General features: G+C 30.6%; 1 protein-coding gene across 1 annotated transcript; it reads right to left on the bottom strand.

Annotated features, from left to right (window-relative positions):
* Positions 1-1,321: 1,321 nt before the first annotated feature.
* Positions 1,322-13,776, bottom strand: LOC134711419 (ribonuclease Oy-like). The gene is made up of 11 exons (XM_063571986.1): positions 13,649-13,776; positions 12,196-12,355; positions 9,213-9,274; positions 8,488-8,563; positions 7,482-7,537; positions 6,586-6,655; positions 6,031-6,098; positions 5,412-5,525; positions 4,083-4,131; positions 3,672-3,743; positions 1,322-1,586 (listed from the first exon to the last, which is right to left on the bottom strand). The coding sequence occupies exons 3-11, from the start codon at positions 9,263-9,265 to the stop codon at positions 1,368-1,370; spliced, it is 777 nt and encodes a 258-aa protein (XP_063428056.1). The 5' UTR covers positions 9,266-9,274; positions 12,196-12,355; positions 13,649-13,776; the 3' UTR covers positions 1,322-1,367.

Here is a 13,776-nt window from a genome sequence, read left to right as displayed (position 1 = left end):
CAAGCCAAGCTAGTAAATTCATTCAAAACTTTACTATAAAGAACAGGTTCCAATTGTTCTTTATAAAATATGTAAAAATAAGGAGTTTGTTGTTTGTTTTAGATAGCTTCTGACTCACTGACATTTACCTCATTGGTTTTGTCTCAAAATGATAAATCAAAATATAATACAGATGATTCACCATGTAGTTTGACTGAGATTGTTTATACATAAAATCCATCAGCAAATACTTCATGTACATTTAAGACATTCCAAATAATTCACCAACGAAGGGAAATAATATCAGTTGGACAGACAAACAACACAATTAGCTTAAATTTTATCATAAGTTATTAATGGCATAGGAAACAGAGACCTTTTTATTATTTGTTTTTCATTTTTCAGATAGTGAACATAGTTTTGACAATGTGAGTTTTTTCAGAGGGAAGATAATTCCATTTTTAGGTACCAAATGATCAGTCACCAATATAAATTTGTCAAGACTTGCTCTTTTACTATTTAAAATTACATACTAAAACACACCATGAGTCTATCGCTGAATGAAAGTTCAGCCTGGAGTATTCATATTGCCATCTGAAAAAGTCAAGATTACTAAAAAAAAATCTGTTTCAAATTGTTTCTGCTTGAATCCATCTTGGTTTTCTAACTGCAACCAGAAACTTCCTGTAGATATATGTTTTAGCAATGATTAAAATTTAAAAAAATAAAGTGTCAGTCCCTGCATAATGACAAAGATCAGGTGTGATTTAACTTAATAAAAATCCCATATACAATGTTTTGGTGCCGTGGTGTGCCTGACAGAGGCAGAACATACAGATTTAGAAGGTAACAGGTAACATGTACTATTGGTATCAGATTTGACCTGGAGCTTATTAATTATTTGAAATTTTAATTATGTTGAAAAGAAAAGGACCTGGAATAGTGTAGCCTTTAATCAACACCATTGTCCTTCATGAGTTATATATATATAAAGTTGAATTCTTTGCTCCATTCTTTTTCGTATCATGCCAGCTTACAAGTTGGATATTTTAGTAGTTTAAATGTATACCACAGACAAAAACAAACGTTTTCAATAATTTTTCATTTAATGAACATTTAATTGAATTACAAAAATATATAATATGTATGAATGGAAAAAGACCCGAGTCAGTTCATGAAGAGAATTATGACTAGCTTTTAGCACATAATATCTATTTTATAAATTATCAGTGAGAAAAATCACTTAACATTATATACAAACAAGTTCAAATGTCTCTGAAGACTAGTGAATATTAAATGCCCAAATATGTAGCTGAAATATCAAACAATGGTAAACAATGAGTAAATACCCGCAATGAAAATTTAATGCATAAAAAGACTGACGAAAGTTATCCAATGATATCCCTGCTCTGAGGAATAGGTGGATACAGGAAACCATCATGGGGACAGTTGCTGTTGTATTTACTTGACCCGCTTGATCCATTGGATTCATTTGGGTTGTAATGGTGGTGATGGCGAACATATCTTTTGGATTGGTCACAGCTGATCGGTTTGAAGGTCTTTGACAGGCAGATCTCCACTTCATATACTAAGTGCTTTCTGGTTTTCTATAATAAGAACATATATCTTTTTATATTTACAATGGTTAAAATCTACAGACATTTTTAATAATATTGAATATGCTGATAAATGCAATCTTGGAAATTGGAATTTCATATTTTGTAAAGTTTAGCAATACTACTTACTTTTCAAAATTATCATTTATTGAACAAACTGTGAAATAATAATTTCCTGAAATAAAACTGAGACAATAGATGTATTTATATCTGGTCAAATGATCAATCAAGGAAGAATTTGGCAGGTGGTGTTATTAGACAATAAAAAATACCTTACTGTTAACCTCAGACACATCAAACTTTCCGAAAGTACTTATAATTTCCATACAAAAATAAAATTGATGCAATTTTTTATAAGCTTTCTTTAAAATAGGATCTGTTACAAATATTTTTATGGACATAATTCAAAATGTAAAATATTATGAGAAAAAATATTTAAAAAGATAATGATAATTGGCAATTTTTTTTTAGACTAACTAAATGTAATCAAGATTTTTAATTACAGTTTGCAGTGAATGTTACAGCTGGCATGTTATTTTTCTCTCTATTTTTGTACTTATTTAATTAAAAAAAAAATTATTCTCCTCATAAGTGAAAAATCTCGTCTCAGCAACTTATTGGTTAAAATTAAATAATGACGTCAAATTTCTTCTGAGTTTCTTTTTGTGAAGTCATAAAATGTGGTGAACATGCCTGATGAAGTCACAAATAAAGACCACAACTTTCTGCAAAGGACAGACGAAATTCATTAGAGAAACAAATCCACCAATATATAATGTATTACCATATTTCACCACTCTCAATATTTAAATTTGAATTATTTAAAAAGCTCACCAAGCCTCATGCTTTAAATATTTAACTGTCAGGAGTGGAAAAATATTGTAACATACTAAGTTTGCAGTTGTGGAATCTTTATTTCCCCAATAGCAAACTAATCAATCATTGAAACCAATTTGAATATTTTATGAAAAAAGTTAAATTTTTAAAGTTTGTTCATTACATGTGTGTAACCAAGATACAACCAAGATACACCAAGATACAAATATATACTCATTCTGGATCTTTGTTTTTTTTTAAACTAGATTTTTTTTTTGTCATCTTGTCTTAGTTCACATTTAACAAGTTTGCTTAAATTTTATATCACAACTGTTTTCACTAAGAATAACAAGAATGTGTCCAAAGTACACGGGTGCCCCACTGGCACTATCATTTTCCATGGACCGTAAAATTGGGTCAAAATTCTAATTTGGCTTTAAAATTAGAAAGATCATATCATAAGCAGCAAGTGTACTAAGTTTCAAGTTGATTGGACTTCAGCTTCATCAAAAACTACCTTGACCAAAAACTTTAATCTGAAACTCCCATTTTCATTTTCTATGTTCAGTTGACCTTGAAATTGGGGTCAAAAGTCTAATTTGGCTTTAAAATTAGAAAGATCATATCATAAGCAACAAGTGTACTAAGTTTCTAGTTGACTGGACTTCAGCTTCATCAAAAACTACCTTGACCAAAAACTTTAACCTGCGGACGAATGAACAATCGAATGGACGGGCGAACATACGAACGGAGCCACAGACCAGAAAACATAATGCCCCTCTACTATCGTAGGTGGGGCATAATAAAATGATGTCAAAATTTTAGGTGTAATACCACCAAATCATAGTATGTCACATGAGTTGCATATGAATAAGGGTAGAAATAAATATTCCCTTGAATTAGACAGTTGTAGGAAATTAATCCTTTATTTCATAGAAATAAATGCTTTTGAGTCATAAACTTATATCCTAGGATGTTTCAAAGTACTGCTATTTTTCATTTGGTGTTTATAAAGAACATTTTGGAAACTTGAGGTAACATGGCACTGACAGCTTGTACACAGGTGAAAAATTGATGGCTATTTTCTTATAAGCAAATAAATTGTAATGTAAAATTTTGTCTATAGTACTTGACAAAATAAATTTTTTCTCATGCCAAGTTTTATTTTAGTTTGAAACAAAGATAAATTCTGCAAATTTAACAAAGACTAAAAGGGGAAAATCAATTTTGGTATTATACCTAACAGAAATGGTCTATTACCTGGTCATAGGCACATTCTATCCTTGGTACAACTCCAATCTGGTCCTGAATGGCTGTTTCCAGCTGACTGACCTATAAATATTAAAATGAAAATTGATGAAAAAGGAGCAATGTTTTAAAACCATTATGATACAAATGCAGACTACATGTTAGCCCATCAACTCTAAAAGTAATCTTCACCTGAGCCATTGGCATACAACAGAAAACTAGCAAAACCCTCCCCTCTCTCCATCACCAGAAAGAAAATGTGTACTATAAATGCACTTTAAAAAAAAATAATGATGATGATGAAGAGCATATTTTAAAAGATTTTCCATCATGAATTGGCAAAAAGAATGTTCTTCTACCACACTAATAAGAATAATGGTTAACTGTTATACTCAGGCTTTTGAGGATTAACTTTTTACTCACATTATAAACTTTTGTGTCACTTGGCATTATATTCTTATTGTTCAATAATCTGAAAAAAATAATATATTTATTATCAACTGAATCATCTGAACCTGATAAATAGTATATATTTATTATTATTAACTGAAACTGAAATATGTATATATTTTAGGTACTGGTATACTCTTTAGGGCCAATAAAAAAAACTATGTAACTCATACCTGTCAACCTCTGAAAATGAAAAGTCAGGTCATGACCTGCATTGAGAAAAAAAATCTCAGGTCATAACGCGTACGACATTTTGCGGGCTCAATTGAAGAACAAAAATATGTTTACATATAATTTATATAGTCAATATGTATATAAAACAGTTAGAACATGTATACAAGTTTATTTCAGACTATTGTTATATTCCATAGTAGCAGACTTGGCATTCTTTAAAAGAACTGCACTTGGTTTCAGTTCATAGCAATGCAAATGTGTATTCATTTTACAAGAAAGAAGAGCACACAGTGTATCCTTATTAAGATCAGCCCTAAACTCTGTAGCTATTTTCTTTACTAAAGAAAATGCCCTCTCACTGTCTGCATTGCTGTTTGGCAAAACCAGTAATGTTTTAGCAAGTTTTGACAAAACAAAAAATCTTGGCTTGTTAAGAAAAATGTCATGCAACTTGGAAATTTCTCCCCAAAATGTACCAATGTCAGTTTCAGGGGAAGTGCAAAGTGGAAGTTCATCTAAAGGGGTCAACTGATAGTCACTGAACTCATCTTGCAGCGTGTTGAAAATATCGTTACGTAGCTCAGGTAAACAAGTCCTACATTTTGACTTTTGGTTACATTGAAAAAGACCGATAAAACCGAAGGTCGTATTACTTCTAAATACCGGAAACAATTCCGGTCAGAAATCCGGGTGAAACGGGTACTGTTAGAAATTCCCGGGACCCGCCGGGTAAAGAAAAACTCCCGGGTGAGAGGTGAAAATAACGGGTGTCACCTGCAAAAAACAGGTGAGTTGACAGGTATGGTAACTTGTGGTAAAATTATCTTTTGAAAAAATTTCAAAAAGGGTAGATAGGAAAATGATAAGTACTTCAAAAATTTGGCATTAATTTTAAAATTTCTCTGGTTTCCTTGTAGGTTTGTTACTATTGTTTTCTTCTAAGCTTCTATCCAAAATGACTAACCCATCTAATTTAAGTTCAAGCAGAAGTGGTCTATATTGAATGGTTCACCTGACTGATCAATTTTATATATATAAAAATTATTGTTTGGTTGCTGTCTCAATGACATAAGACCCAATTTACATTTCTCGTAACTAGAACTACAATTCCATAGTTCTAAAACTCACATGGTAGCATCTAGTCCTTTCATTACATCTAGAGCTTTTCTGAAGTACAAATATTCAGTAGCTGTAGCTGGTAAATCCATAGCACAAGTTCCATGTTTTGTCCATTCATGCTCCCTAAAAAAGAGTTATTTCCCCTGTGAGTAAACCATAATGCTTCTTACACATATAATATATACAACAATAAAGATAGTTGTGAACACTTGCAATCAACACTTTTCAATGACACATCGTTTCTGACCTCATGAAATTTTTAGTAAATCAATGCATTATTAAAAACATCATATACTCCAGTCCAATATTTGAATTATATCCCATTCTTTTATCATTTTTATGTGTGTTCCTAAAACTCCTAAACTATGAAACTTTCCCTGTGACACCATGCCAGTTTATATTTACTCCACAAAAATATAAAGGAGATGTGGCATGAATGACTAAATGTATATAATTGCCCAGTTGTGCAGAATTTTTTTTTAAAATATAACCAGTCAAACAGACTTGTGCCGTACGGTGACCTATAGTTGTTAATGTCTGTGTCATTTTGGTCTTTTGTGGATAGTTGTCTCATTGGCAATCATACCACATCTTCTTTTTTATATTGTATTATGTGTTTTGTTCTCACCAGAAACTGGTATCACTAGTATCAGCATACATGTTAGCCCAAAACTTGCTCAACTCTGATGTTATATTCTGCAATAATTAAAATAAGTTTTCTAGTATGCATTTATTTATCTTTCGGTATCATCAAATGATAAGTATAAAATATAAATATTTCTTAAACATGAAATTTCCTTAATTTGCTAATTTAATAACATTATGCTATAAATCATTTCTTTTATAAATGTAATCTATGTTTTTAAGTTAAAAAATAATTTTCAATTTAGCAGAGAAAGAAGTTTTAACTTTGGAATCACTGGTCTTAGATTTTAAAACTAAAATGTCTGAAATAAAATCTTTCACATTGCAGTACAGTGGATTCACTAATTTTCCTAGATTGAGTGAAACTTGCATTTTTCATGGATATCAAATTCTTTATTTTGTCAAAGCCTGCATACATTCTATTAGAAAATTTGTTTTTTGTTAAACATTTATATTCATGGTTCCACTGTACCCATGAAATCCAAGAAAGTTAGTACCTCACAAATATTTATGAATCCACAGTACATTTTGTATTTACCTTAATGACGTTAGCATCAAAAGGCACTTGTCTGCATTCTGTTGGACCTTCTGTTCCATACTTTGTAGGCCTAAAATAAAATGAAAAAAAACCAATCATATTATCATCAACACCCATTTGCATACTCATATAAAGCCAAAATTTCACATAAAGCCATATGTGCAAAATACAAAAAGAAAACAGCATTATAGAGAATATAGATAGAATATTCATAGTTATCACAGGTCAACACTGTGTTAGAGATTTGTTATATCTATAGTTGCCTCTGTAAGACCTCTTCTCATCAACTTCCAGCAACAAACTTACCCCAAATATGTCTTTTTTAAAATATGTTGATGTGATTAACATTTTAAAGGTATAAGTTTTGTTCAAACTTTCGGTAAATTTTTTTACCATTTAAAAACATGTCTGTGAGATCTTTTCAACACTGTTCAGTACTGTAAATTCAGAAATTATTGCGTATATTTATTATTGCGATTTTGTTATTTAAACATAAATGCCATTTTTATTTTTACGTTTTTGTAATTCATGTAAAACATTTCAAAATGCGAGTTTAAATTGTTGCGTTTACAACTCTGTCGCATTTTTGCAATAAGAAAAACCTCGCATTAATTTCTGAATTTAATTTTCAGTATTTCATATGCAAAAATCGACAACCCAATTTCATACTGAATTTGTTGACAGAATATGTAATTTAATGTAATTTTGAAGAATACATTTTTTTATTTCATGTGGCACAAAATGGTACTGCCAATCACAACTTATCAAAATTTTCATTCCATTTTTTTTTTTATAGTAATGCATTTTTTTTCTATGGGCGATTGTTCAGTCAAACAGGATTTACATGCAGTTAGTTGCTAGCAGACATTCTAGTAAAATAATGATATGAAACTAACCAGAGTCCATGTATAGACCAAGTTGATACTCCATCAGGTATTACACACTTATGGTGCTGTAAAAAACAAAAGTATAAATCATTCTAATGCAATTTGTATGTAACAATTATTTTCATTGGCTAAAAGTTGCCGTCAAATCCACAGTTGACCAGGCGTTACTAAGGAGGGACAACCATTTTGAAATGATTGAAACAACAAATGTTCGATTACCGTACTATATAAACGAAAATAAAACAACACCTACCTCGAAATTCGCCGTTTTAATGTAATTTTATCCGAATTTGAAGCGTACAGGTAATGTAATATCATCCAGTTTGTAAGTTTTCATTTGTATGACGTCACGTTTACCAATGACGGCTTTGCGCCAAAATCGTTCATGACGTTACGCGGATTTTTTTTTATTTGTCAAATTTAGACATTTTTCAAAGTTTTATCGTATTATTTCTTTTTGTAATGCATTAGAATCGGAATAACAGTACTGTAGTTGAAGAGTTGCCACCGTCAATTTTGATTTGACGGTCGCAAATCTCCGTTTTACTGTCTCCGCTACGCGTCGCCAGTAAAACTGCATTTGCGACCGTCAAATCTACAATTGACGTGGCAACTCTTCAACTACAGTACTGTTATTCCTTAATTGTACATTTATAATAATGGTAAGATGATTTTTTTAACAGATTCTTTTCTAAATAATGCCATTTTTAAATTCTAAATATGTAGTGCATTTCTTAAGATCTCTACCAAAAAAAGCAAATAAAAAAAAAAACACTTGCACTTTCTCACTAACATTTTCACAGTTTGATTGAATACTTTTAGGAGAAACTATATCAAAGTTATAGAAATCTCTTTTAGCTCTAACTCAAAATATGGACAATTTTATAGATTTATGACAGCAGTATACTACATGTATGGTTGCCTTCATTTATGTTAGATAAGAAAAAAATTAACGGTCAAAGGATTAGTTTCTTTCCTTGAGTACACTGTTTGTTAATGCATAGTTTGTTCATACCTCTTGCTCTCCCTGAACACACACAGTGGTAGGCCATTCTTGAGTAAATGTAAAAATGTCCCAATCTGCCGACTGACTTCAAAGTAGATAGAAAACAATGTTTAAAGATATTCTATGATTACATTGCAAGCTTTCTGCCTTATCCTACTAATGGAATTAAAGATGTGATCTTTTACATTTGTCATTTCAGGGTCTTTTATAGCTGACTATGTGATATAGGTTTTACTCATTCATGATTGTTGAAGGCAGTTTGGGGACCTATAGTTGTTAATTTCTACGCCATCTGGTCTATGGTGGAGAGTTGCCTCTTTGGAATTATATCACATCTCCTTATTTTTATATTTCACAATGAGGCTATTATACATCTGTAGATATGTCCTTCAATTTTATAGCACTATTATAATTGTAATTTCAGAAATGTTTGTGCTGTTTTTGTTTTCAGGAAAATTGCAACAGGACAGGTTTCATAGTAATCTCCATACTTAATTATGCATACATTTAAGTTTATATTTCATAAATCATTATTAGAATGTAAGCAAAACATTTCAAAATTTACAGAAACTTTTTAAAGTACAAACCTTACTTACTCAATGAAATATGAAATGAAGGAATATTAAAACAAATTACGATTCTCCTTTCCATTGTTATGAATATGATTTATAATAAACCAATTACTTAAATAACATAGATCACTAGATATTTTGTTACAGTGTAAATGGGTGTACCTGAGTGTAAAGCATAGAGCAAAGAGGAAAAGTGTCTTCATGGCTGGAAACATCAAGTCAACCTACAGTAAACATAGTAAAAAATATTTTATAGTACATGTATACTAAATAAAATACTATTTCAAGCTTTGTTAAAAATGACTATAAAACTTCTAATAAGCGAAAACAAAGTACATGACGTAGTTCAGGCTTTTCTTATAGACTGATGTTAAACATTTATCATACAGAAGTATGTCATGGAATATTAGTTAAATATGCAAAACATTCCCTATATCATAGATATCTATACATTGATTATAGACCAAAAACAAAATCTGGGTGCCACATGTGTATAAATATATACAATTAATGAGTTCTAAAAATCTTAGGGAATTATGTAATCTGGGTAAATATATATTTTGTGCACAAAAATTAAGATCTTATATGCTGTAATATGTGTCACACCACCTTCTGCTATCTATGTGTATAGTTTATATGTTGTATGCCTATAGTTGTTATGACTTTGGCAAATAAAGATTAAGAGATTAATGTGGAGCAGAATCTGCTTGAAATCTTTTAGAGCACCTAAGACCACCTCTGGTTACCGTTATTGGTAGGGTTCTTGTTGCTCAGTCTTGTGTAAACTGTTGTTTGTAATTAGCTCCATTTTTGTGTTTTGACATGACATATTGTCTCTTAGTTTTCAACTTATGACTATTCCTTTTATCATGTTTATAGCAGGTCTTAATGTCTTAATAAACACACATAGAAACATTAATGGTGTCCAGTGTTTAAGATCTTCTATCTGCCTGTCTTTTAAATCTTAATCATCTGAAGTATTTATGCGAAACCTTAGATATTGTAACTTATGTCATTGTAACGAAATTGTTGATGAATTTCATTACACTTTGCAGTGTATTTCTTTGGCAAATTTTCGAGCACAATATTTGGATACTTTTTTCTTGCACAGATGTAACATACTAAAATTTGAAAAACTATTTCAGTTAAAAATTAAAATAAGTTGAAAAAGCTGTGCAAATTTATCAGGGTTATAACTTTTCAAGTGAGTCTTCCTTGTTAATCACCACTCTTCTCTACTATACTGTTTATTTTATTTTATTTAATATTTTCATCTCATCTTGTCATGTGTGTTTTGTGTTATGTTATATAACTTTTGATGAACTTCTTTGTACATGTACCATTGTAACTTTATGGTGTTTGAGAAATAAAGAATCTTGAAATCTTGAAGTATAGAATAGGTGTGAATAATTTTAACTCTGACCATCAAGATCTGTAATCAATGTTTAATCATCTCATAGAATTAGTAAGAATTAAACATATTAAAAGACAACTAATAAACAAGTTCCAACCAGATGCTTCACAGGGCGTAGCTTTATACGAATGCAGAGGTTGAACCCTGAACGGTTGGGGCAAGTATGGACACAACATTCAAGCTGGATTCAGCTCTAAATTTGGATTGTGATTAAATAGTTGACACAGCATAGGTTTCTGACACAGAATGAATGTGTTCTAATGAACTTAAATTTTTTGTTTTCTCTTAGAGCAATTCACTATGCTGTTCAATATTAATCCTCTCAAAATAATGTTTGAAGAAATTTTCTTTTTATTTATGAAATTTCAAATGAGAAAAATTGAACCCAATTTTTTAATCACATCCCCCTTTCCCTTATTCCAAAACGAATCTCAACTAAAATATTCTAATGGAGTTTGCAACAATAACTACTCATTTAAATACATCATAAAATAAACTGTAAATAAAATGTAAAAAAACTGCTTGTTATCACTGAATGGTAAAGATTATTTAAATTTATCAGTTGGTAGTAAAAAGTGAATATACATTGTATATTGTATATAACAAAGATTTAAGTTGATTCTGGACAAAGAAAGATAACTCCAATTAAAAAAAATTCTTGCAATAAGATATTTCTTGCTTACTATTTTGGACAAAGAAAGATAACTCTAATTGAAAAAAAATTTGCTATGTGAAATTAGATATTTCTTACCATTGCACAATACTTAAAATAATAATTTTAGATCCTGATTTGGACCAACTAAGTACATGTTTAGATTCAGCATATCAAAGAGGCCCAAGAATTTAATTTTTGTTAAAATCAAACTTAGTTTAATTTTGGACTCTTTGGACCTTAATGTAGGCCAATTTGAAAACGGGACCAAAAATGAAGAATCTACATACACAGTTAGATTTGGCATATCAAAGAACCCCATTTATTCAATTTTTGATGAAATCAAAAAAGTTTAATTTTGGACCCCGATTTGAGCCAACTTGAAAACAGGGCCAATAATAAAAAATCTAAGTTCATTTTTAGATTCAGCATATCAAAGAACCCCAAGGATTCAATTTTTGTTAAAATCAAACTTAGTTTAATTTTGGACCCTTTGGACATTCATGTAGATCAATTTGAAAACGGGACCAAAAGTAAAGAATCTACATACACAGTTAGATTCGGCATATCAAAGAACCCCAATTATTCAATTTTGATGAAATCAAACAAAGTTTAATTTTGGACCCTTTGGGCCCCTTATTCCTAAACTGTTGGGACCAAAACTCCCAAAATCAATACCAACTTTCCTTTTATGGTCATTAACCTTGTGTTTAAATTTCATAGATTTTTATTTACTTATACTAATGTTATGGTGCGAAAACCAAGAAAATGCTTATTTGGGCCCTTTTTTGGCCCCTAATTCCTAAACTGTTGGGACCTAAACTCCCAAAATCAATACCAACCTTCCTTTTATGGTCATAAACCATGTGTTAAAATTTCATAGATTTCTATTCACTTTTACTAAAGTTAGAGTGCGAAAACTAAAAGTATTCGGACGACGACGCGGACGACGACGCCAACGTTATAGCAATATACGACGAAATTTTTTTCCAAATTTGCGGTCGTATAAAAATCATTTAGTTATAACATTAAATTTTCCTGTTAAATAAATAACTGAAGCAAAGAATTGAATAACTTACAATTGACGAAAATGTGAAAACCAGTGTCCACTCCTGTTTCAGTCCACTTTGGAAATGAAAATATTTATAATTTTCTGGCCTTCTTATAATCTACAGTAAAATCTATCAAATCCTCAGGCTCTTCTATTAAACCCTTTGAAATCCAAGTTGGTGTGTAAAACTGAAATATGAAACAAACCAAAACTCAAAAACTTTGCTAAAAAGAATTTTTAAATTCGATTCCTATTTCAAAGAAAATATATACATTTAAAATCCATACTTTTAAAAAAAAAAAGCATTTGGTAATCAATGTTTTACTGTAGCTTAATAATAAATAGATGTTGTGATAGATTATCGTGACAATGCTGGTACCTACCAGTTAATTGTAGATCTTTGTTGATCTATACTGATAAGACATGTCCATATCTAGAACAGGAATTATCTTAACCTGTTTTTAATAAACAACCGAATTGTGAATGTATATACATTGTATGCCTTTCAGTTCAATTGAATCACCAAACTCTTAGTTAGAAAAGCACACAGTACTTTGAAATGAGACTGCATAAGCACAAGATAGGTTCAAACTAAAGTCTGTGTCAGACTAAAAGTACACATGGTCATGTGGTCATTCTAACCTAAGGACAGTGCATGGACTAGGTTAAAATGTTAAACCAGATTTTGATATCTGCTCACATACATTGGATCTGAAAACCCTCAATATCAAGGAGATGTCGAAATAAGGCTGAATTATTAAGCTCTGTTGAACTCTGCTACAATGTATATGGATAAGCATTATTTTCTTTAAAATTAATTTTTGAACAATGAAATAAGAGGTTTCCTGTTTTTTAATCATTGATCATGACATGTAATTAAAACTTTCTCCTTTCCTTTCAAAAATGTATTCTATATATTGTTTTGTGCCATGTTTTAATAATAAATCTCATTGTTCGTACACCAAAATGAAAATAACCTTACATCATTGGTCCAATTTCCAATGGTTAGAACGTTTTACACAAATCACAACGTTTTGGTGTACGCTTTTGAAAATATTACCCAGATTGCATTAGATTCTGAAATGGTGAATTGTTTATTTATCTAATCATATTCTGCAGATCAGCATTATAGTTTTTTATTCTATCAAATATAAAATATATCCTTTATTCAACCAGAGACATATTATATGTCTCTGATTCATCTGCATAGCCATTAAGAAATTTTTGCAGACAAAGGTTTGGCTGAAACTCCTTTTCCAGATAATATCACACAGTGACACACCAACCTATCGAATATAATAAATAATAATGCTAAGTAACTAAGGGACTTTGTATTATATATCATATACATGACATACATGTAGCTAGACAAATTATATAGTGTATAAAAACTATAATTTAGTCATTCATTGACTCCTGTGTAAAATATTGTTCACAAGTTATCTTTATTTCCTTACCTTACACTGTTGTATTGCACTTACCAGCTTATACACCGAAGGAAGGATGGATGACTAGGAATCAGCTGATGGATGTGACGGTCGGATGCTTGTCTCCTGTTCCTTTTCTCAAAGTCACTAACAAGGAACCCGTATTTTTTTCCCGGAAAGTA

Source organism: Mytilus trossulus, chromosome 3, assembly GCF_036588685.1.
Source record: "Mytilus trossulus isolate FHL-02 chromosome 3, PNRI_Mtr1.1.1.hap1, whole genome shotgun sequence".
NCBI lineage: Eukaryota > Metazoa > Mollusca > Bivalvia > Mytilida > Mytilidae > Mytilus > Mytilus trossulus.
This window is presented reverse-complemented; position numbering and strand designations above follow the sequence as displayed.